Consider the following 25,350-nt stretch of genomic DNA (forward strand, 5'->3'; position numbering starts at 1 on the left):
TGTAGAATAAAAATTGCTGGTTAATGTAAGTTATAAGAGCTAGTTAGGAGCAAATCTAAGTCAAGGTCAAGCTTTTATAATTAATAAGAAGTCCCATGTTGTTATGTGTGGGCGGGAGGTTCTGAGAAGAAAGTCCTGCTCCAGCAACTCTCCTATCTCAGCCGTCAAGAGTCCGGGACTTACAGGCATGCACCACCACACCTACCTTACCCTCTTCTTCATACCTCTGTGTGACCACCACCCACACAGAGCTCTCAGCACCTGTAACCCTTCTCTCCAAGTCTGCTGCTAACTAGTTACCACACCCTTTCACTTTACCACGAGAGCTGGCAGCTTCTTATTCTCCTTTGTCTTACTTAGGGTGTCTATTGTGAAGGGACACTGTGACCATAGTAACTCCTAATTAAGTTGGCAGCTCACAGTTTCAGAGGTTCAGTCCGTTATCATCAAGACAGGGAGCACGGTGGCATGCAGGTAGATGTGGTGCTGGAGGAGTAGCCCAGAGTCCTACATCTTGCAGGCAATAGAAAGTTTACTGAGACACTGGGCGGTATCCTGAGCATAGGAAACATCAAAGTCCACCCACACAGTGGTCCAAGTCCTCTAACAAGGCCATACTCACTCCAGCAAAGCCACATTTAATAGTGTCACTCCCTGTGAGATTATGGGGCTCAATTACATTCAAACCACCACATCCTTTATGTCCACGGTCACTGTTCTCTGGCACAGTTTGTCTTGCCTGAAAAAGTAGCTTTGCTGTCTCCCAGACTCTAACGTCACCTCCACCAGCCTCCCCTGTGTATCATTACTAAGTGCTAGGGAGGTCTTTCAAAAGGGCATGCTCCATTTCCCCACTCCAAGTCCCTCCAAGGGCTTTTGGGATCAAGGTTAAGCTTTTAGATTGGCCTTTTTCTTTAAGATTATCCTTTTTTCTTACCGCTGGAAGAGCTTGGGTTTCAAACCTGACTTGTGGGTCCAGGATGGTCAGCCATCTCAGACCTGCATGTGTTGGACATGTATGATTTTCTTCCAACCTGGGACTGCCCAGTCAAGGCTGATGATCCCATCAGGTGCTAGGATTTCTGTAAAGTCTCCCCAGAGCCTTCTCTGCCAGGGCTACTTCCCACCAGCTCCTCTAGCGTAGGACCAGGACTGTCAGTCTGTACAGGGATCTTGGACAGTTCCTCATTTAACTTCCCATACACAAGCACCCTTGTGATCTTTACCTGTTTCTCTTTGCACCCTCAGCATCTCTGCAACTTGCTATGTGAACCAGTCTGCCTTCCAACTCTGCCTCTGCTTCTGTTCTGGGATTAAAGGTGTATACCATCATGCCTAGCTCCCCATCCCAACCCACCCCCCCCCTTTTTTTTTAAAGCAGGGCAAACAGATTTGAGAAGTGAGAAAGAACTCCTGAGAGTGGTAGAGTCTCCAAGGGAGAAATGCCCATTTAATGTTTCTCAAAGCCACATGCCAAGGGAGGTGTGTTTATTCTGAGATGCTCTGTAGGTAACAAGAGGCATGGAAATGCCTCTTAGCCATGCCTCTTCGTACATATCATAAGTCAGTGTTTCTGCACAGAGCCCTGCTTCTGGACAGCCTGGGATGGCCTTCTTTCACTTGGTTCATCCCATCAGTGTGAAGGTTCCAGACTTAGCTGTCTTTGTAGTAACCACCTTCCCCCAGCATGCTAGGTTTTTCTAGAGGAGTCTTTGGGTGTGACTTATAAGGAAGGTTACTTCTTACACTTGGGTGGCTTCACAGCTTTCACGCTCATCTTACTAAAAGGAGACACCACTATGACTGTAGTTCTTGTACACAAGTCATGTTCAATTTTTTATATGATTTTAAAAATATTCTGATATTTATCATTTTTGCTTTTTTTCTTCTTTAAAATGAATTAGTAGAATTGCTGAGCATATCAATTCCATCTGACCTAGTGCTGTCTGGGCCTCCCTTCCCCTTACACCTTACCTGTTCAGAACCCTCCAAGGTTTTAAGCCTGTCATCTACCCGGCCCCCTTCCCCAAAGACAGTGGCTATCTGAACCCCTTCTGGTGGACCACCTTGTCCAAGTGTTCCAAGGCTCGAGCAAACACCACATTTTCTGTTTCCAAGTTCATACAGGAGCTGCCTTACAGAGCCCCCCAACAGAGACAGAAGTGGTGATGGTTTGACTTATGAGCACTCACACTACTCACTCTTGCACCTCATGACTGATGGAAGTGTAACACTGACTCTGTGAGATGGGATGTCCACCAACATAGTGTGTGGATCAACAGCTGCACTTTCAGCCTTGCTTGGGGACTCGACAAAGGGATGGAATGGGATAAAGGAAGCCAAGCAGGATATAATGCCAGTAGGTCACATGTTTGGTGCAAAAGCACAGGGACCTGATTCATATTCCCAGAACCCACATTTTATTTATTTATTTATTTTTATTTTTATTTTTTTTATTTTTTATGTATGGAGCCATCACACAGAAAATCTGATAACTATACAGACTCTGTCGGCAGGAACCAACTGTTTTAATGTATGTGACCGTCTATGCAGAACCCACAATTTTTTTTTAATTTTTTAAAAATATTTATTTATTTATTATGTATACAATATTCTGTCTGCAGGCCAGAAGAGGGCACCAGACCTCATTACAGATGGTTGTGACCCACCATGTGGTTGCTGGGATTTGAACTCAGGACCTTTGGAAGAGCAGGCAATGCTCTTAACCGCTGAGCCATCTCTCCAGCCCCCTAGAACCCACATTTTAAAAAGCTGGGTACAGTGCTGCATGTGTGTAGTCTCACCACTGTGGAGATGGAGACTAATGGATTCCTGGGGCCAGCTGGCTACCGAGTCTGCCCTATTTGGTAAGTTCTATACCAGCAAGAGACTGTGCGTCCTGAAACAACATGGATGACTCCTGCAGAGGGACACCCAAGTTTGTCCTTTACCTTAGACACCCAAACACACACACACACACACACACACCAAATAAATGAACATAACTTCAGGAATGAATATTTAATCATGTGTTACTGTCAGTTCACGTGGAAATGGAACATTCTTTACAGTGGCCATCAAGATGACCTACCAAGGTCATGGACTTTGGGTGATTTTCTAATCTTGGTCTGTAAGAAAGAAAGAAAATGATGTAAAAACGGGGGGAGAGAATTAAAATGTGAATATGGTTAAAAAAAACATTATTTTGGCATATTTCCCTCTCACTTTCAAGAAGTTGTTCTTTAGAATAAAACTATGAGACACTAAAATGATGAAACTTTTCAACACAAAGTGTGTGGACCCTCCTCAGTGTGGACCATCCTCAGTGTGGACCATCCTCAGTATGAACCATCCTCAGTGTGGGCCATTTTCTGTGTGGACCCTCCTCAGTATGAACCATCCTCAGTGTGGGCCATTTTCTGTGTGGACCATCCTCAGTGTGGACCATCCTCAGTGTGAACTATCCTCAGTGAGGACCATCCTCAGTGTGGACCATCCTCAGTGTGAACTATCCTCCGTGAGGACCATCCTCAGTGTGGACCATCCTCAGTGTGGACCATCCTCAGTGTGGACCATCCTCAGTGTGGACCATCCTCAGTGTGGACCATCCTCAGTGTGGACCATCCTCAGTGAGACCATCGTCAGTGAACACCATCCTTGATGCATGTGAATAAAATACTGGGCCACAGTCTCATTATATTTAATAGAGTCCTTAAAATTTACTTAGGTCAAGATTCAGTTTTAAAATAAAAACCTACAAAACCTCCTGGAAAGTAAAGAACTAGGAGCAAAATCAGACATGGGGTGTGTGTGTGTGGGGGGGGGTAATGAAGATGGCTCAGTGACTGAGAGCACTCGCTGCTCTTGCAGAGGACAGAGTTTGGTTCCCAGCACTCATGTCAGGTGGCTGTCAATATCCTGTAACTCCAGATCCAGGGGGTGCAAAGCCTCTACTTCTGTGGTCATCTGCAACCACATGTGCACGCCCACACAGAGACATATACATACATGAAATAAAAACATATTTTAAAAAGCTAGCCATCTTGGACTGTTTTCAATCCCAAAGTTCCACTGCCAGAGACAACTGGACAAATCAGCACTGTAAATTTGAGAAGATGCAGAGGAAGTCTCACTGCACTGAAGAGTGCACTGAGGTTAGAAGTTACTCAGGACCAGAGTTTGTCATGGCTGAAGCCTGCAGGGCTCTGGAGTTTTCACACAGATGGACATAGCAGCTGGGGAGTGCCTTGTCACCTCTTTCCCCTATTTCACAGTCAATAAATTCATATAAATAAACTCCAAATTCAGTGTAAAAATAAGCTATATGATAAGTGAAAAACTGTCTCAACTGGTAAATGTATAAAATGGTATAAAAATACTCTTAAATGCTTCTAGAAAAAAAAACTTCCCTAGTATATTTCTATAACTCAGAGAAAATTTGGGCTGTTTTGGAAATCAAAACTGAACAGAATTAAACTAGTGTTTGCAAAGTGATCATATAAAATAACTGATTTTCTCCTAAATTTCCAGTTTTAGTATATGTACTGCTGAAACTAGGACCCAACTCTGTACTGACAGTCAACCTTAAAGGTTGTGTATGTGTCCTGTAGCACTGGGTTACATGACTAAGACTTTTTCTAAAATTACAGACTTTAAGATGTCGTGTCACTGAAAGGAGTCAGTTTACAGACATGGAAAAGGGGATAAGCACCTCAGCTCATAACTCTTGCAGTATCTTGCTTATAGCTGCTATGAGGGCCGGCTGTGGCCTTCTGACTTGTAACTTGGTAGGTGAAACGTGCCTGTAATCTCAAAACATGGGAGCACTTAGTGAAGGGTTTTGTATTGTCATCTGTGCTGCATAGCAAAAAATAGTTCAAAAAACAGTCAACCCAGACATAAGACCATCTCAAAATAATATAAACAAAACTTGTTTCTGACACAGTATCTTGCTAAACTTTGCAGGCAAGCCTCCAGAATAGCTCAGGATTTTAGATATGTGCCACTCTAAGGCCTACAAGAAAACTTGGATCAAACAATGTTTTATACTAGAAAAATATGAAATACTTCATTTTATCTTCAAGACATTTTTTAAAAGGAATGAAAACTTACCTTGGCCTTCTGGCTTTCTCTTTAGGCATTCTAATTAAATCTTCCAAATGTCTATTTCTCTCTTCCAAACTGAAGGAAGAAACAATTGCATTTTACACAAAAATGGACTTTTCAAGATGAATATTTTTAAAGATTTATTAATATTACAGTACTCTGCCTACATATATTCTTACAGGCCAGAAGAGGGCACCAGATCTCATTGCAAATGGTTGTGAGCCACCATGGTTGCTGGAAATTGAACTCAGTACCTTTGGAAAAGCAAGCAGTGCTCTTAACTGCTGAGCCATCTTTCCTGCACCTCAAGATAAATATTTTGTAGATTCTCTGGAGGCTGTCTTAGTTACTATTTTACTGCTGTGAAAGCACACCATGACCACGGTAACTCTTATAAAGGTAAGCATTTAATTGGGGGCTTGCTTACAGTTTTAGAGGGTTGGTGCCTCATCATTATGGCAGGAAGCAGGCAGGCACAGCACTGGAGTAGTAGCTGAGAGCTTTACATCCTGATCCATCAGCACCAGGCAGAGGGAGACAGACACTGGGCCTGGCATGGACTTTTGAAACCTCCAAGCCCATCCCCAGTGACACATTTTCTTCAACAAGGCCACACCTCCTAATCCTTCCTAAACAGTTCCACTAACTGAGGACCAAGCATTCAAAGCTATGAGGCTATGGGGCCATTCTCATTTAAACCACCACAGAGACTGTGAGTCAATACTGTCAGGATTATGAGCTGAGATTGTTACCTATAATACAATTACCCTGTTAAATATTTTATGATCAGATTTTCTCATAACTAACATTAAATCAAAAGCTAATCATACATAATCTGTCCGTCTCACAATACAGGAATCTGGGTCTTTTCCTGGCAATTCAGAATATGTGGTCAGTTTTTTCCTCTTTAGGTTACAGGGCTAAAGATAAGACTAGATAATGGCAATCCATAGCCATTTAGGTATTGTTTGTTTGCAATAAGGTCTATGTAATATAGCTCTGGAATATGTGTATTAACAGTTCCTTATCTGGGGCTGCTTTACCACAGGAAAATGTTTCAAGTCTTAAAAGCAAATAACTTCCAAATAAGATTGTTGTATCCCACAAAATTATCTTTCATTATGGTAGAGAAATATGGATATTTCAAGACAAACTAACACAATTCAGGGCTACCAAGCCAGCATTGCAAAGGACACTTAAATGAACCCTAAGTATAAATGAGGACGAGCAAGGAACAAATGCAGACCCTGCAGGCATAGGGCACCGGCAGAGTGGAAAGCTCCACCTGGAAGAGGAGGACGGGGCTGAAGCTGGTGCGGAAATAGCACCACCGCCCCTTGAAGGGATAGCCAGTTGGAGACAATGAAGTCTTTGAACTCCTGGGTCTCCGTCAGGGTGGGCAGCCTGGTCAGCACTGTAGCTCCCTCTCCAGGGCTGGGACAATATTCACTTCTGGTGACAAAACTCTTCCTGTGACTGGTGGGAGTGGGTGGGGTGGTGTGTGGGGGAACACAGGGCGACTGACTGACTCTTGGCCCTAACAGCAATGTTATTGGAAGCCCGAAGTCAATGAATATTTTAAAAACTAAGACACAAAACCCAAGACCAGAAGTCCCAAATTGCCAAAGATTCTTTTTCTTTGGATTAAATAAAAGCTAGCAGTGCCCTTTTAAGAAGTTCCTTTGTATACCAAAATTCTCAAAAATGTTGTAAACTCTTGAAAACAGCAGCAAGGCCAGAGGCCAGGCTGTGCCCCCAAACCAGTGGTGTCCCCATGTGAAATGAGTAATGAAGCAGCTTACTCTGAACCAGGTCCTGAACATGGTTTAGCTCATCCTAAACACACACCCTAGTTTTCCTATTTCTATGAGTCAGGGTAAAAGATCTTAGAAGCCAGAGGATGAAATAAAACATCAATTTATATTCACAAAATTTAAAAGATTAGTTTTATTAACTTACTGTGCAATCTGAGAATGGGATATCTCAAGTCTTTGATCAGCACACTTGATAATTTCTTCATACGATGTTACCTTGAGAAAATAAGTATATATTTTTAAATAAATACAAACATTTGTGTTTAATTTGATTACTTTCCTCTTTTTTAAAATCTGTACAAGTTGATCTGGGCAGTGGTGGCAGATGTCTTTAATCCCAGCACTCAGGAGGCAGAGGCAGGTGGATCTCTGTGACTTGGAGGCCAGCCTGGTCTGCAGAGTGAGTTCTGCAATAGCCAAGGCTACACAGAGAAACCCTGTCTCAAAACAAACAAAACAACAACAATAAAAAAAATCTTTTACAAGTTGAAATTGAAGTTTAATTGTTTGATTACAATAAATTAAAATCACACAAGAGACAACGCATCCTTTTCTATTTTGATCTCAGGAGATGAGCAACAATGAGTTAGGTCTGGAAATGTGAGTCCCAGAAACTTGACAGCTCCAGCGAGTGCACTGTGAACTGCCTGTCTTCCACACAATGATACCGATGATGCAAGGCCAACTAAGGATTACAGCCTATTTGGTTAAAATCAATGCAGTCCTTATTTGTATGTATGTGTGTGGGGCGGGGAGGGCTGAGGCAGTAAAATGTGAGATTCTAAGGCCAGCCTAGGCTACACATGGAGACACTATCTCAAAAGATCAAAATGAAATCAAAAAGTAAACTAAAACACTAAGAATCTTAATTACTTTGAGGGTAAAGTAGGGAAATTAAGATTTAAAGTGCCTGGAGCAAGGTTCTTGGCCACTTTCCAGCTATCCAGCTAATAGGGGCATTTAATGTGCTTAGGAGGTAAAAGGGCTTGGCAAACCTCAGATCCTTTTAGCTTAGGAGTTCCATTAGCTCTGTGTTTGGTTTTCTTTTTAGTTTTTCGAGACAGGGCTTGGTTTTTCTGTTGCTTTGGAGCCTACCCTGGAACTAGCTCTCGTAGACCAGGTTGGCCTTGAACTCACAGAGATCCACCTGCCTCTGTCTCTCAAGCGCCACCACCGCCCAGCAGGAGTTCTGTTAGCTCTGCCGTGATGTTTGTGTTGAACTTTATGGTTGCTTGGTTTGGTTTTTGTACTGAGGACCAAACCCAGGGCACATGCTAGGCAGGTGCTCTGCCAGTTGAGCCACATCCCCCTCATTTATTGATCCTGGCGTCATGTTTTGATGGTTTTGTTTGCTTGTTTTCCTGTCAGAAAACATGTACCTTATTTATTAAACTGCCTACATGTCTCCGGTACTTGTCATTCTCCTCGATGAGTCTGCTGTAGTGGTCTTCTTTGCTCTCTAGAAGGCCCCCCAACTTTGTGATCTATGGAGAAACATCAGTGAAAATGTAACCTGGAAACCACCGTGAAACGGGTGTGAAAATGAAAACAGTCAGCTACATTTTAGTCCAATATCTCTGAGACTGAGTTCCACTTAAGTGAGTCATGACATAGACAAGCTGGATCTGGGGGTAGATTGCATACAAAACACACCGGCAGGAATTATGATGGACTTTCATTGATTCTGTTATTTCCTATATGAAATGGCTTTGTAAATAACCAAGCATCTGCTAGTACCTACGGACATTAACCACATCCTACTTCCCCACCATCCCTTGCATAGATGACACATGCAGGGACACGTTTGAGTCTGAGGCAGAGCAGTGGTGTGGGCGATGATGACTGAGAGAGACCTTCCCTTGCAAATGATGCTCGTCTCTAAGTTCCAGCTTAATGTATACCATGGTCCAGCCTATTGTCCAGTTTTTGCAAGAATATTATTGAAAATTAATGACTATAAGGTTGGCAAGATGGCTTAGTGGGTAAAGACCCCTGCAGCCACAGCTGGTGACTTGAGTACTAAACCCTTAGATCCATGAGGAAAGGGGAATCAACTCCTGCAAGTTGTCCTCTGCCTCCATGTATGCCATGGCACTTTGCATGCCAGTATGGTTTTACACACACACACACACACCAAATGTAATAAAAGTTTTAAGTAAAAATTTTTTTTTCCCTGAAAAAGGCATTTAGGGTCCATCAGGAAACCTTATTAACATTTTCTTCAGAAGTTTCTTTTTTATTTTTTTCCTCAAGACAGGGTTTTTCTGTGTAACAGTCATGGCTGTCCTGGAACTAGCTCTTGTAGACCAGGCTGGTCTCTAACTCATAGAGATCCACCCGTCTGAGTGCCGGGATTAAAGGCGTACTATCACCACCCAGCAAATTGGAACGTTTTTGCTAGAAAAACTAGAAAAAACTTCCCAATAAATAGCAGTACTAAGAGTGATTTCCAGCCTTCTCACACTTGAAATATACTTCTGTGTCTGCAGAGGACCCGTGCTGGAGAAACTGCAACACCCCATTCCTCTCTCTCTTGCTTCCCTTTCCATTCCAGGCATGTGAGAAGAACCAAGTGCCTACAGTATGTGATGCGTGAGCTCTGCTTCCAGGCTATTTTATTTTATATTATTTTTTAATTTGGAGGCAGGGTCTCCCTAAGTTGACCAGCTTTAAATTCAATTTATATATATATATCCTAAATTAGACTCAAACTTGAAACCCCCCTTCCCCAGTCTTCAGGGTTATGGGATTTTAGGCATGCATCTCCATTTTTTTCTCTTTCAAAGGTTAATGGCTATGTAGCAACTATTGTGCATATTTCTGCTTCTAAGTGGTTTAGAAATACAAGGATAGATACCTGTGCTATACCAGAGACCTTGTCAGTCTTTGTCATTATAGTGAAACCCATAGGGTTTCCTAGTATTATTCGAATTGTATTTGTGGCACAATGTAGTAATCTAACATACATAATCTATAGTGATAAAATTAGGACAGTTCAGATTTCCACCTTCATAGACTTTTTAAAAAAATCTTTGCCGGGTAGTGGTGGCTCATGTCTTTAATCCCTGCACTCCAGAGGGAGGCCGAGGCGAACAATTTCTGAGTTCCAGGGTAGCCCGATCTATAGAGAGAGTTCCAGGACAGCCAGGGCTACACAGAGAACCCCTGTCTCGAAAAACAAAACAAAACAAGCAAACAAAAGACCTTTGATCATCATGTAAGAGTGATACATATTTATGCAGCTGAAGGGGTGGAACAAGAGGGTATTATAGTAAATGAAATAAGTCAGACCTAGGAAGGTAAACACTATAAGTTCTCTTTCATAGAAATATGCTTTAGCCGGGCGATGGTGGCGCACGCCTTTAATCCCAGCACTCGGGAGGCAGAGGCAGGCGGATCTCTGTGAGTTCGAGACCAGCCTGGTCTACAAGAGCTAGTTCCAGGACAGGCTCCAAAGCTACAGAGAAACCCTGTCTCGAAAAACCAAAAAAAAAAAAAAAAAAAAAAAAAAAAAAGAAATATGCTTTAAACAGTTAAAGTGAATGTGGTGCTGATATCTAGAGGGAGGGAAGAATAGAGGAGAAGATGGAATGGTAGGGGGTTGGATAACAGGTATCAAAACACAGTAGTAATAAGATCCAGTGTTCGCAGCAACATGCAACATATTCTACAAATAACCAGAAGGGAAGTGGCTAAAACTCCAAACACAAAGTTATGGTAAGAAGAAAGCTTTGATTATTGCACATTGTGTGTGTGTGTGTGTGTATATTGCACATTGTATATGTATATTAAAATATAGAAAAAAGAAAAATATTATATTGTACCAACTCAGTGTCTTTAAAATTGTTCTGTAACTGTCTAAATACCCAAATCATGTTTTCATTTCCTCCTATTTTTTTGCATTCTCTTTCTGTGCCACCTGATGCAAACTAAGTTATTTTCAACCATAGTTATTTAATGCAGCTATTATAGCAGAATACACAGAAGTGTAAGTGTGCTTTATCCACAGTGAAAAGTAGCTCTAGGCCGGGCGGTGGTGGCGCACGCCTTTAATCCCAGCACTCGGGAGGCAGAGGCAGGCGGATCTCTGTGAGTTCGAGACCAGCCTGGTCTACAAGAGCTAGTTCCAGGACAGGCTCCAAAACCACAGAGAAACCCTGTCTCAAAAAACCAAAAAAAAAAAAAAAAAAAAGTAGCTCTATTTCGGAGAGCTGTGCATGGTGTGTATCTGTAAGCCTAGAACTCCAGAAGCTGAGGTGGGCTACCCTGAGAGGAAGGCTGGCTTGAGCTACACAGTAAGATCCCATCTCGAAAAAATAAATGAGGGGCCGAAGAGACAGCTCAGCAGTTAAGAGTGCTTTTGGTGCTCTTTCAGAGGACTCAGTTTGGTTCCCAACACCCACATCAGGGAGCTCGTAACCAACTAGAACTTCAGCTCCCGGTGATCTGACACCCTCTTCTCACCTCTGAGGGCACCTGTATGGATGTCATACACACGTGTATACATGCAAAATAAATAACTTTTTTTCAAGTAAAACCAAGAGAGGGATATAGCTAATGGTAGCATGCTTGTCTGCAGGGGGTAAGCCTTGGGTTTGATGCTAGAATTAGGGAAAATAAAATCATGTTGATCTTTTGGCTTCTGCATTTTGAAAGGCATAAATTTTACTAGTATAAATACAAATCAAGTTGGACAATATTTTAATTTTTTATAATTATTTTTACAATTCATTTTTATTTTTATTTTATGTGTATGGATGTTTTGTCTGCAAACATCTATATGCTACTTACATGCCTAGTACCTAGAGAGGCAAGAAGAAGGCATTGGATCTCTTGGAATTGGATTTATAGACAGTTGTGAGCTATCTTGTGAGGGAATTGAACCTGGGTCCTCTGGAATTACAGCTTAACTACTGAGCCATTTTTCCAATTTTAAAACATGAAAATACTTCTATACTTTTATTGGTAATGCTGTCACAATGCCAGTATGACTATTTTAATGAGCAATACTTTGAAGGTTGATAACTTTTTAAAATGTGTTGGATGACATTGGGTATAAAAGGGACCATGACATAACGTATTGGTCTGTCTTACCAAGAAATCAAGCTCCTCATTTAGATTGTGGTATTTATCCAGTTTGACTGCCAATAACACAGGTGCATCTCTGGCATTCCTGACTTCGTCCACATCAAAATTTGTGACCTGAGATTAAATATGTTTGCATACATTATAGTAGTTACACACTCCTATCATTTCACAGTGTCACTGAGAATCAAAGATGGGGGCTGGAGAAATGATTGGCAGTTAAGAGAATTTGCTGATCTTGCAGAGGTCCCAGGTTCACTTCCCAGCACCACATGGTGGCCTCACAAATATCTGTAATTCCAGTTCCATGGGAGCTAATGCCCTCTTCTGGCCTCCTCAGGCACAGCCTACATGTGATGCATAGACATGCATGAAAAACACACATAATTTTTCTTTAAGACTCAAAGATTGAGGGTTGAGCGACATGTGACTGGATTCTTAGAAGTACATAATTTTTGCTGGGTGGTGGTGGTGGTACACGCCTTTAATCCCAGCACTTAGGAGGCAGAGGCAGGTGGATCTGTGTGAGTTCAAGGCCAGCCTGGTCTACAGCGTGAGTTCCAGGGAAGCAAAGGCTATTTAAGAGTTAGAAGTGCTTCAGGAAACTTGGCAAGAGAGCATCAATACCTCAGTGTATTAGCATGTTGAGGACAAAGCATAATGTGTTAAACTCACCTCGAGAGTGTGATGTTGAAGTGCTTTTTCATTAGCAATTAACTCTTTAAGAGTTGCAATTCTGTTTTTATGTTTCAATAACTAGAAAAAAGCATTTTATATTTTAGAGGAAAAGAAATAAAATTACCTGCTAGAACATTTACCATAAAGTCCTGCAACCTCACAAAGTCCAGTCTTTAATGCTGAAATGATTTAATGATTTCACCACTTCCCTGATGAAGAGTTTCTACAGCAAGCCCAAGACTGCTATGCTTAGCAAGACCAGCTAGAAAGTCACCTAGAGCCCTGATTTGCATGAGGTTTCTATGGCCCTTACTACAGATGTCTCACTAGGCCAAACTCTGTTGTTCACAGCATGTTATGTAGACTGAACTCTTGCTTTCTTGTGGGTGGAACTTTGGTACATGATTTCCCCAATAAAATTTCTATGGGCAAGTGGTTTTCCTGAACTTCCCTGGTCTATTTGACCCTGTGATCACTAGTTAGTGCTGGGAAAATGATGTGCAGACTTCTGTGATTTCTCCAGCACACCTGGGAACCTGGTTCCTTCCAATGCGGCCCCACTGTGCCTTTGCCTGGCTGGTTTTACCTGGTAGCCTTTTGGTGTAAGATATCAGAGAGAGGTAGGGGTATAGCTGGATGCTGAGTCATATTCAATGCTGGAATTCATTTTTTTTTTTTTTTTTTTTGGTTTTTTTCGAGACAGGGTTTCTCTGTGGTTTTGGAGCCTGTCCTGGAGCTAGCTCTTGTAGACCAGGCTAGTCTCGAACTCACAGAGATCCACCTGCCTCTGCCTCCCAAGTGCTGGGATTAAAGGCGTGCGCCACCACCGCCCGGCTAATGCCTGGAATTCATGGTGGAGGTGAGAACCAGCTCCTGAATATTGACTTCTGACCGCCACACATGTGCTGTGTCCCATATGCACTGCCCCAACATATACACATTGATAAGTACAGTTAAATTTAAATTTTTGGAAAAGGCAATGCAGAGACTCTAGGTACTTCTGCTCTGACCCTTCTTCCCAATGAAGAAATAAAGGGTTTGTTTTGAATGTGTCCAAGCCACTATAAGGACTGTCAAAACAAACTCCTTAGGAATCAGTAATGCCATGGGAAAATGTAAAAAATTTATTACACTTATGTGGTGTGTGTGTGTGTGTGTGTGTTTGTGTTCATGCATAGCAGTCAGAGGGAAACTTCAGAGAGTTTATTCTTTTCTTCTACCATGTGGGTCCCACAGGTTGAATTCAGGTCACTGGGCATGGTGGCATGTGTCCCTAGCTACTGAGCCATCTCATCAGTCTCTGTGAATAAAATTTCCCAATGTAGATTTTTTTAATTTGAAAGCAACTCAAATTTTGGCTAGTGTATCTATTTCTAACAAGCATAATAAGGTAGTCTGGTCCCTGAGCACTTCTTTAAAAAATCCAAAGCTTTAGAAGCAAAGTTCTGTGATGTTTTAACTATTTCATCCCACTACAGCGAATCAGGTTTTAGAATGAAGAATACAGCACCTCTTTATCTAAATCTCTCTTTTGAAGCTGAAGGCTCTTCAGTTTTTGCAGCATTATGTCATTAGTTTTCTTACTATCTTGGCAATGTTCAGCGTCAGAATTGGTGATATCCTAAGGATAATGGTTTGAGAAACTAGATTGAAAATTTTTCTCTGAAGTGAAGGAAGACCACCTTTCAGAAATAAGGGGCCAAAGGAGATAAATCACATTGAGTCCATGCTTCCAACGTTCTTCATTATCTCACTAGGAGTTAAGAAGGCCTGCGCGTGACTCACACATGCATATACACTGCTATTAAGAGTGGATAGTGCCCAGCAGTGGTGGTGCACACCTTTAATCCCAGCACAGGAGGCAGAGGCAGGTGGATCTCAGAGTTTGAGGTCAGCCTGGTCTGCAGAGTGCAGGCTACACAAAAAAACCCCATCTCAAAAACCAATAAACAAATAAATAATAAAAAACAAAAAACATGGCAAGCGCTGCATTTATATTTCAACTCAGATGCGTGTACTTAAAATGGAAGAAATGCACAACAGAAGAAAAGGCTGATTTGAAAATCTAGCAAGTACACACCCTTTCATATTGTTTGTGTTAGTGCAGTTTGCCAGGACAGGGCAAATATGGTTCCTTATTTAAGGAAACAGGCCGAGAAAGGTCATGTTACTTGGACAAGTCACATAACCAAGGCATGCAAGGCTACAATTTGAACTCATTGATAATTCACTTAAAAATTATCTATCTATCTATCTATCTATCTATCTATCTATCTATCTATCTATCTATCATCTATCTATCATCTATCTATCTATCTATCTATCTATCTATCTATCTATCTATCATCTATCATCTATCTATCTTTACCTGACATGTGAGAAGTCCTACTGTCAGGGCCGAAAGACTGTGAATTCTAGAGGCCAGTGGAGAAGTTCTCGTCATAGGTGGGAGTTCTGAGGTTTCTTTACAAGGCGAGCAATTCAGGAACAAATTAGAAGGTAGCCCCTTTGCACCCTATACGTACACAATTCAGATTTGTCATAATAAAGTCAGAGGATCCATATTAGCTTTTAAATAAGATGCTGGTAAAACACTATGTTTAAAAGTTCTGAAGCATTCTTCCTTGGGATGCCTTGATACTCTTAAAATTTATTGAGAAAAACCAAGCACAACTTTAAAAACAAAAAAATATTGAGGACCATGTTTTTTATATTAGAAATTGAAACAGAATATTTTAGAGTGTTTGTTTACTAATTCATTTGGCTAACAATCCATTATGCCCATCAAAACAGATTTTCAATTTTACTCTACTTAGATTCATATACTTTGGTGGTGGTGGTGGTGCATGCCTTTAATTCCAGCACCTGGGAGGCAGAGGTGGGTGAATTTCTGTGAGTTTGAGGGCCAGCCTGGTCTACAGATTAAGTTCCAGGACAGGTTCCAAAGCTACACAGAGAAACTCTATCTCGAAAAAAAAAATTGTAAAAAAAGAAAAAGGAAAGAAAGAAAGAAAGAAAGAAAGAAAGAAAGAAAGAAAGAAAGAAAGAAAGGGAAAGGAAAGGAAAGGAAGAAAGAAAGGAAGAAAGGAAGAAAGGAAGAAAGGAAGAAAGAAAGAAAGAAAGAAAGAAAGAAAGAAAGAAAGAAAGGAAGGAAGGAAGAAAGAAAGGAAGGAAGAAAAAAGATTCATATACTTTAAGGAAAAAATATAACAGGTGTGTCCTGACTTGGGAAAACTACCCCTTCCTGGACGTACTTTTAGGTATTTTGCTAAAAAAGACAAGCAAAACAAAGCTTTAGAATGACATTAAAAATTCAGTTTCTCTAAAGGTATTGATAAAAGGTTCCAATGAGTGTTTTCAATGCTTTATAATTTTACAAGTAATATGTACTATAGTTTTACTTTGTAAGTAAAAGGACAATTTTATTTAGTTTATTGCTAAATTGGGTTTGAAACCACACTTCAAGAATTCTCTGGTAGTTGAGCCAGTTAAAATAAATCAGGCATGTCCTACAATTCCCCCCACGACAATGGAGAAGGAAGGAAAGGAAGGAAGGAAAAAGTCCTTTTTTCAAAGGACTCTTCTAGAGATGATCCTCAGGACTCATCATGGGTACCCATAAAATTCCCAGGTTAATTGTCACCTCTACCAAAACCAACACAAAAAGCCAAGAATTATTGTTCTTTAAGGTGAATGCCTAGAAACCAGTAGAAACTTCTCTAAATTGGTGGTACATTTCCTCTTCTCTCTCTCTTTTTAAAACAAAATAAAACAAACAAACAAAAAAACCCAATTCCTCCTACAAACAAATGCCATATCTGAGTATCAAGTCTAAATGTCCATCGCTAGACTACTTGAAACCCTGGGGGCTGTGTTAGACATTTGGCATCTGCATCAATACCTGGGTGTCATCTGGCTCCATCGCTTCCTCCAGCTGCTCCCTTGACTGAATTATCTCAAAGTTAGGGGTGCAAGTGTGCGCCTCCCCCTTTGCAGACTGCTGCCAGAGCCCCGTGTTTTCCTGTCCCAGCTCATCCACCTGCGGCTGGAACTTCGTAGTTTTAGCCCTCTCCTTCTCACAGGTGAAGAGCAAACTCTTCACTTGGGCCGTCAGCTTCTCAACTCTCGATTTCAATTTCCGCCTTTCTTTCAGGTACTCCTTTTCCCGCTTCTGGAATTCCTTCTGAGAAGACAAGATCTTTTGTTTGCAGGTCTCCTTCTCCCTTTTCAACAAGTTCAAAGCGGAACTGATGGCCTTCTCCAGCTCTCCTTTGTATCGCTGCAGTCTTTGCAGCTCTTCGTCTTTCTTGCTTAGGGTCTTCTCTATCTCCAGGTACTGACTGACCGATCTGTTTTTCTGCTGTATCTCGGCGACGTACCTTTCCTGTAAATGGACATAATGGATCTTGATCTTTTTAACCTGGAGCTGCAAGGTCTCCTTGTCTTTCTTGGTTTCCTGAAGATGCTTTTTGGTGTTAGCCAAAACCTCCTGCAGATCCTGGAATTTCTTGTTGATATCATTCTTCTCCAGGAGTACGTTGTATTTGTCATTAATTAACTCCTCAATGTTCTCCTTTAGTTTATTTATGATGTCAGCCAAAACTTGCTGTTTGGTGACCTTCGTCTGTAGTTCTTTAACCCTGTTTTCTAAGTACAAATTCCTACCGTGGAGCTCTTGGATCTGCATTTCCTGTTTCTTGTTAATCTGTTTTAATCTCTGCAAGACTTCATTTAAAGCCATGTCCTCTTCCAGGGGCTCCAAGCTTTCAAGGCTTAGCTCCCTATCAGGCACTGTGCAGTTGTCCTGAGATCTACTCTTGAAGATGCCCGCTGGAGACCAAGGGGTTATGGCGAGGCTGTCTACACCGTCTTCTGTGACTTGCTGCTGGTGACTAACGGACGTCTCGGAAATCTCCCCAGAATGCATTTCTTTTGAAGAAACTTCAGGCTGTAAATTACAGTAGATAAAATCAACGTGAAAGAGTAGATTGCTGAGTGTAACTCCCATCTGCATGGCAGAGAGAAGCAGTAGGCGTACACAAGAAATGTGTGTCCTATTTACTGAGACAAAAGAAAAAAAAATCTATTTGGACTCTCATCATCTTCTATGATGTAAACCCTGGTCACATACAAGGTATTTTCTTTGGTTTCAAAAATCAATTAAGCAACTGTATCAATTACCCTATAGACTATAAGATCTTTTGAGTAAAGAGCTTTAATAATATCCTGCTTAGAACATTACTTCATCCATGCTGACTCCTGTGAACATTAGAATGGCAGACATACTTCATGATTGACTTTATGTCCACAATACGTGTTTGGTGGGGGTGTACGTAACAAAAGACTCCACAATTATGGTATAGAACCCTGAAATGAATATCAAATTAAAAGGCATTTATGAAGCATCTGTAGGGGCAGTATTATATCCACTTAGAGATGCTGAGCCCCTATACTTTTAACGACTTTTCATTGCTCTGGGACAAAGTCAGTTATCTAACCAAGATTCCCAAGATTCCACTAATTGCTATAGATAGCAGACCGTACCACCCTGTCCTCATCCTCATCCCTACCCCTGCTTCCTGCAGCCCCATGTTCCCAGGACTCTAGGCTTCCTTGAGGTCCTAGTAGGTATCATAGACCTTACAGATACAGGAAGGCCGTAGATATATTGTTCCTTATTCATGAAATGCTTCTCAACCCACAACTGTTTCACCCATCAGAGCTCAGTCCAAGGACTCTTTCAAAGAAGCCTCCCCAGACTCTCTTGCCTGGTGAAGTACCCTCTACTGAGGCAAGCATCACTCTGTAGTGCTAAGAGTCAAGTGCACAGAGGTTTGTGTGATTACTTGGCTAATATCTGTCTCCCTTACTAGGCTATTTTCATGAAGACAAGAGCCGTGTGTATTTCTTGCTGGGTTGTTTTTAACATTATATAACTATTACATAGCCTGTCCTAGCACACAATAGATTCATGGAAAAACCTAATGACTACTTGGGAAAAAAAACTAAATGCAATGGGGAAAGGAATAAAGAGTCTTGAGAAACGTTACCTAAACAGATATTGGAAACTGGTTTCTAGAAATCAACATGCTAAGTTTTCTTTCGAATTTTGCTAATTTCCAAAGGAATGAACATTAACAACCTGCTCATAGTCACAGACAGGTGAGTAATACCTTTTCTTATGAAATGCATGCTGAAAACGTGATATTTACACTCCCATAGAACTAAATTCTTCTGCTGAGGTTGTTCAGAGAATACACAGACTTGATATCTTCAGCGCTGTTAGGATATCACCGGTGACCACAACCAATGAAACCCAAGACAAGTCAATATTTGCTCTTCCAAAGAAGTCCAAAAACACAGACAAATCTTTGGCTTGTTTTTCCATATAACTAATAAACACCTCTGCACAAGCTCCCTTTCTCAGCCTTTCCCACAAGGCCATCTCTCGGGTCTCAGCTAGTTTGCCGTGGGGCACGTAAGAATGCGTCCTACTTAAGGCACCATGTTGACACCATGCTGTGTACATATTAAGGAGCAGGACGGTGAGTCATAATCCTTAGCGAGATCACACTTCGGAGACCTACTCTCTAGTTACGGCCCGATGTGAAGACCCCTTAGGAGCACAGGCCCTTGGGCAAATCAGACGATTTAACGATATTTGGAAAGTCTCAGCTTCTGTGTTTTTAAACAATAAAAACACCCCTGTATCTGTTAACATGCCACAGGCTTTCATGACCCCACTGATCAATCTTACCTCCTCTATTTCATGGTCGGTTCTCGAGTCAAGCAGGTCTAAGCAATCCTCAGTATCAAATGAACTTTCACTGCTAGTGCAGACATTTTCTCTACGCAGAAAGCTTTGAGGCTGACTGGTGTTGAAAGCGACATCAACGACAGCGCTTCCAGCCAGTGACTTTTCCATCAATGGCTGTGTCTCTCCTCTGTAGTAGTTTAGAGACAGACTTCTAGATTCCCTGACGTGCTCATGAACAAGTTGGTCTTGGTTTTCGGAAATCCTAGTTTCCATCGGATTCTCTCCTTTAAGTGCATAGGGCTTCTCACCGGCGTCCACTGTATTATACTCATGGCTTTGCAGCTCCGGCTTCTCCAAGGAAGAAAAGGCCTCTCTCAGGTCTTGAAATATCATCTCATCATTAAATGCTTCTATCCAGTGAAATTTGCAAATGGGTTCAAATTGTCTCAAGGAAGAAACCCTAGTGTTAGCTGGTTGATTCTGTACACCCTCTGAGTAATTCTCATGGTTGATATCTTATTTAAAAAAAAGAAAGAAGATAATGAGTTACCATTAACTTATAGAATAACTGTTACAGTTAAAATAAATGTTAAAGGTTTTTCTCTCTCTCTTTCTCTCTCTCTCTCTCTTTCTCTCTCTCTCTCTCTCCTTCTCTTGTTTTGTTTTTCGAGACAGGGTTTCTCTGTGAAACAGTCCTGGCTGTCCTGGAACTTGCTCTGTAGAACTGGCCTCAAACTCACTGAGCTCCACCTACCTCTGCCTCTCAGGTGCTGGGATTAAAGGTGTGAGCCACCATCACCCGGCTACTTTTCCTTTTTTTAATATAGCACCTCACTATTGAGGTTAAGACAGCCTCAGACTCATCCTCCTCCTGCCTTTACCTCCAAGTGCAAGGATTACAGGAGTGTGCACCAATGCTTGATTTAGGTTTCACCCCTAGCACCCACAAGACAGCACACAACTGTCCAGTTCCAATCCCGGGGATCAGAGCCCTCTTCTGGCCTCTGAGAGCACTGCATGCACCTGGTGTGCACATGCATGCAGACAAAGCATTCAAACACACAAAATAATATATGTGTACGTATGCATATAAGTATATATATTCACACTTTGAAAAAGGATAGGATAATATAATTTCAAACACACAAACATGTTTAATTTTTATAAGTTTACAATACTGGAGAGGTGATGGAGGAAGGTCATTTGTCAATAAACAAACTGCCTTGGCCCATTTGATAGGCTACCCCTTAGGTGGGTGGAGTAGACAGAATAGAATGCTGGGAGGAAGAGGAAGTGAGCTCAGATGCAAGGCAGCTCCTCTCAGAGACAGACGCCATGCTCTCTTCTCCAGAGCAGACACGATGAAGCTCTGACCCAGGATGGACGTAGGCTAGAATCTTCCCGGTAAGCGCACCTTGGGGTGCTACATACATGAACAGAAATGGGCCAAGCAGTGTTTAAAAGAATACAATGCATGTGTTGTTATTTTGGGTATAAAGCTAACCATGCGGGAGCCGGGCTGTGGGAAGAGGCCCACAGCTCTCTACTACAGATGGCGCCCACGTGGATAACTGCATCCACAGAAAGCCTGAGAAAGCTTGGGAAAGAATAGAGTAAAGCGTGTTTTCTTGGTAGCAGCAATTTCTCGGGTCTGCTCTGCTTGCTGAGGCAAGCAAGTGCTCTCATCTAAGAGAGGCTTCCTGACTCAGCTTCAGCTGTGAAACCTTGCAGCTCATTTAAGAGGTCCTGCCACGAAATACTTAAAATGGTGTTGGTGAAAAGCTGAAGGCATGCTTTTCGGTTTTCAGCCATAGCAGGAAAAAAATTGTGCTGTTTTAAAATGCTGGCATTCTGGTCCATCCTGCCAGGGTAAACTCTGACTGTTTGAGGCAGGAGGGCCGACTACAGAGAGAGGACTTGATTGTTGTCTGTGGACGTAATGCTGCAGTTTGCTTGTTGGCAAAGACCTTGAAACGCCACAGAGTTGTGGTGATAAACATGGCTACAGCCGGTACCTCTGCCATGAGGCTGTAAAGCTAAGGAATGGGTTGGACCTGCTGGCAAAGCCACGGCTTTAATCCTACCCATATATTGCTCAGTAATTTGAAGGCTCATGTGGTCAGATAAAAAAAGAGAGATATGCAGTAAAGAGAGACTCAAAAACAAAACAAAACAAAATTTCTAAATGATTTACAGTGTGTAAAAAATATATGCAGGCTAAAAGACAGAAAGGAAGAAAGTAGTTGGGTGTGGTAGTACACACCTTTAATCCCAACACTTAGGAGACAGAGGGAGATTGACCTCTGTGACTTCAAGGTGTGGTAGCACACACCTTTAATCCCAGTGCCTGGAAGGCAGAGACAGAAGGATCTCTGAGAGTTCAAGGACAGTCTGGTCTACAGAGTTATTCCAGGACAAATATATACAGAGAATATAAAACAAAAGTAAAAATAAACAAAATAGAGTTAAAATAAAGCTGCACAAAGATGGAAAATACACAGAGAATCTTGATACTGTATGCTATTATGCTCTCTTTGAATTGTTTGAATGCTGAGGAAGGAGCAACAGATGCTAAAAGATATTTGTTTATAAATGCTGCTGAATTAATCCAAGATAGATATTTTCAAAATACCTTGACTTCAGAATTTGGATCTAAGGATATGATACTTTGGAAAAGAGTTTCTTCTTTTGTTTTCACAGACGATGAGATCCTGTGGATTGCTTCTATCCCAATATGGTATGATAGACCACGTCCTCCTGAAGGGTTGCTGTGAACACCTTCAAAAAATTACTTTGCTCAACTGCCGACTGAGAGGAACCTAGCACACAGGTTATACCATGAAAGACCTGATTAACAGCGCCCCCATTCAGCAGGAAGCAGTTTGGAGAGAAAAAACTGCGCCCATGTTCCCATATATTGTTTATAAATGTTCTTTTACATTTCAAGAGGGAGATGATATAGATGTGAATAATTTGCATTGATATGAATCTTGGTTTACTGATATTAATTTAAGGTCAATTTTATTATATGTATATGTATTTCTGATATTGATTAAGGTATTGTGATTGTGTAGTTCACTTAAAAATGTAATGTATATAGGTTGCTAATGGATAATTATCAATAATAGTCAAGTTTGTAGTCATGTTAGATTTTCTAGATGTGCATGCTTATATTTTAGATAGACATTCTTCATATCTTTCAAAGATTATAAAATATGGCATTTTAAGTGCTTTAATAACTTAGGGTTTTTCATGACAATGAGACACTCTGCTCCTGGCAGCACCAATCTACTTCAAGAAGAAGATGGGCATTGAAGAGGATCCTTATGGAGTTTGATAACCATTTGGGCAAGAAACTGCTCTTGCCTGGACTATTTTATAAACTGGACACAAAGAACCCGCAGAGAGAGGACTGCTGAACTTGCCTAAAGGTGAGATGATCTTTCGGGGTTCCTGATTCATGAAAGAGTCTGCGAGACATTCTGCAGGACACAGCAGATAGTGACTGAACTGCCTTTAAATTTCCTGCTTCATGGAAACGTCTCTGGATACTATGGACCTTTAGGCCGAAGATGGATGCCCCAACGGTACAGAGGAACTTTGGGTGACTGTCCAGGCAGTGAGATGTCTCTGTCATTTCTAGAGTTTAGAAGTTGCTTACTTTTTGTTTGCTTAGGTAATATTGTATTCTTCTGGAGTCTTTGATGGAGTTGAATAATAGATAGATAGTTATAGTTTTCCTTAGTTATGATAAAGATAAAATAGATGTAAATATTGTAATTTTTACTTGATAACTGTTTTGTTATATGTAATTTTGCTATGTTAAAGTTAAAGCCTTCCTTTTTTTTTTTTGTTTAAACAGAAAAAAGGGAAATGATGGAGGAAGGTCATTTGTCAATAAACAAACTGCCTTGGCCCATTTGATAGGCTACCCCTTAGGTGGGTGGAGTAGACAGAATAGAATGCTGGGAGGAAGAGGAAGTGAGCTCAGATGCAAGGCAGCTCCTCTCAGAGACAGACGCCATGCTCTCTTCTCCAGAGCAGACACGATGAAGCTCTGACCCAGGATGGACGTAGGCTAGAATCTTCCCGGTAAGCGCACCTTGGGGTGCTACATACATGAACAGAAATGGGCCAAGCAGTGTTTAAAAGAATACAATGCGTGTGTTGTTATTTTGGGTATAAAGCTAACCATGCGGGAGCCGGGCTGTGGGAAGAGGCCCACAGCTCTCTACTACAGAGAGGCAGAAGCAGGCAGATTCCCAGAGCTCACTGGCCAAGCTGGTCTAGCGAATTGGTTAACTGGTTTGGTCTAAAATTCTGTCTAAACAAATTAGGTGCCGAGCAATAGAGGAAGACACCCCAAATCGAATTTTGGCATACACAGGTGCGTGCACACACACACACGCACACGCACACACACACATACACTGGCCCACAAGGTGTCAAGTAAGTCAACTGTAGAATAAAAGACAGTGTAAATGCATTTTCTTACCCTTTCTCCTATTAGCTGACAAATTCAGCTGTATAAAATAGTGAAGTTCTACACAACTAACACCTCATCAGCTCTCTGAAAACCTGCATGTGCTAAAAGAAAACTGCAGGGCTTGGTACCATCTGTAACAGCCGTACTGACTACTTAGGGAAGCTGCAGGGTGCCATAGATACCATAGATGCCATAGATACGCTGGAACCTGATTGTACAACAACTTTCCTGCTTCCTGTACATAGTGCTTACTTTTATCACAGCAGCTTCCAAAAACCTTGCTTTTCTAGTCAGAGACGGCAAAAAGAAATGAAGTACGGCTCACTGAAACAGTGAACTACTTCGAGCTAGCAGATGAGGTCTGAATGACATGCAGCATTTGAGATAGCCTCAAATTTCAAAATGCCTTACAATACCCTAGGTAAACTATGGTAACTACAAACTACCAACATTTTTATAGAAATAGCATGACTATATCAATTCTTAGAAGTCTTTCAGGACTGAGGGGAGGGCTCAGTTGGTAAATACTTGCCTTGCAAACACAAGAACCTGAGTCCAACACCCAGGACCCACATAAAATGCTGGTTATGGTGGTGCATGCAGCAGCATGCCCTTATAATCCCAGCACTGGGAAGGCGGCAGCAAGAGTATGCCTGGGGCTCACTGGCTTGCCAGTCCAGTCTAATTGGGGAGCTCAGAACAATGAGAGACCTCGTCTCAAAGAGAATGGGCAGCCTTCCTGAGTCCTCTGGCCTACACACATGCCTGTGAATGCCTTAAGATGCATATATTAAAAGGCATTTTGAAAAAGTAATAGAGCATTTGCCTAGCATGTAGGAGTCACTAGGTTTGACCTCCAGCACTATAAATAAAACCCTCCAGTCTTTAATTTCAAATTTTCCTTTTGAGACTCAGCCACATAGATACATGTAGATCTAATTCACCATACTGACAGATTACATTTTTAAATTTTACTTATTACTTAATTTGTTCCTAATGTTGCTGTCAAAACCAGCATGTTTTTGAACTGGATGTCCTTGTATGCTGACATGTCTAATCTCCCGGCATAGAGAAATGGAATAGATGGGTTCTAGAAAATGCTCATCTTAAACTTTGTTAGATATTGTGAGATCACTCTCCCAAGCAGTTGTATCAATGTATATACTTCTTCCAGTAATGAAAAACAGTTCTTTTAGATCACCTGGGAGACGGGGTCTCTGCATGTCTGTCTGGGGCTGTCTTGGTTATGGTCATCTTTATGTTCACTACAGTTAAGATCTTAGCTGTAGTGGGATCTTTCCCTGGACAGGGATCTTCGGCTGTTAAGGAGGAAAGAACAGACTGGACAGAGGTAGCACACACCTTTAGTCCCAGCACTCAGGAGGCAGAGGACAGACAGCCCTGTCTACAAAGAGAAAGAGAGA

The 25,350-nt window shown here is 41.6% G+C and overlaps 1 protein-coding gene and 1 non-coding gene across 2 annotated transcripts in view; both read right to left on the reverse strand.

Annotated features, from left to right (window-relative positions):
- Nucleotides 1-2,461: 2,461 nt before the first annotated feature.
- On the reverse strand, nucleotides 2,462-2,560 carry LOC130886253 (small Cajal body-specific RNA 14). Its single transcript, XR_009058238.1, has one exon. It is a non-coding gene; the product is annotated as a small Cajal body-specific RNA 14 (non-coding RNA).
- Nucleotides 2,561-3,029: 469 nt separating this feature from the next.
- Cage1 (cancer antigen 1) overlaps nucleotides 3,030-25,350 on the reverse strand; it is a 34,089-nt gene continuing 11,768 nt past the window's right edge. Inside the window, exons 3-12 of the mRNA XM_057787597.1 lie at nucleotides 19,441-19,955; nucleotides 16,585-17,631; nucleotides 15,052-15,198; nucleotides 14,194-14,304; nucleotides 12,681-12,761; nucleotides 12,015-12,122; nucleotides 8,300-8,404; nucleotides 7,066-7,136; nucleotides 5,113-5,181; nucleotides 3,030-3,128 (exon numbers count right to left, since the gene is read on the reverse strand). Coding sequence (XP_057643580.1) covers nucleotides 3,044-3,128; nucleotides 5,113-5,181; nucleotides 7,066-7,136; nucleotides 8,300-8,404; nucleotides 12,015-12,122; nucleotides 12,681-12,761; nucleotides 14,194-14,304; nucleotides 15,052-15,198; nucleotides 16,585-17,631; nucleotides 19,441-19,955 — 2,339 coding nt within the window. The 3' untranslated portion in view covers nucleotides 3,030-3,043. The remainder of the gene's footprint in view (nucleotides 3,129-5,112; nucleotides 5,182-7,065; nucleotides 7,137-8,299; nucleotides 8,405-12,014; nucleotides 12,123-12,680; nucleotides 12,762-14,193; nucleotides 14,305-15,051; nucleotides 15,199-16,584; nucleotides 17,632-19,440; nucleotides 19,956-25,350) is intronic.

Source organism: Chionomys nivalis, chromosome 13 (genome assembly GCF_950005125.1).
Source record: "Chionomys nivalis chromosome 13, mChiNiv1.1, whole genome shotgun sequence".
In the NCBI taxonomy this organism is placed as follows: Eukaryota; Metazoa; Chordata; class Mammalia; order Rodentia; family Cricetidae; genus Chionomys; species Chionomys nivalis.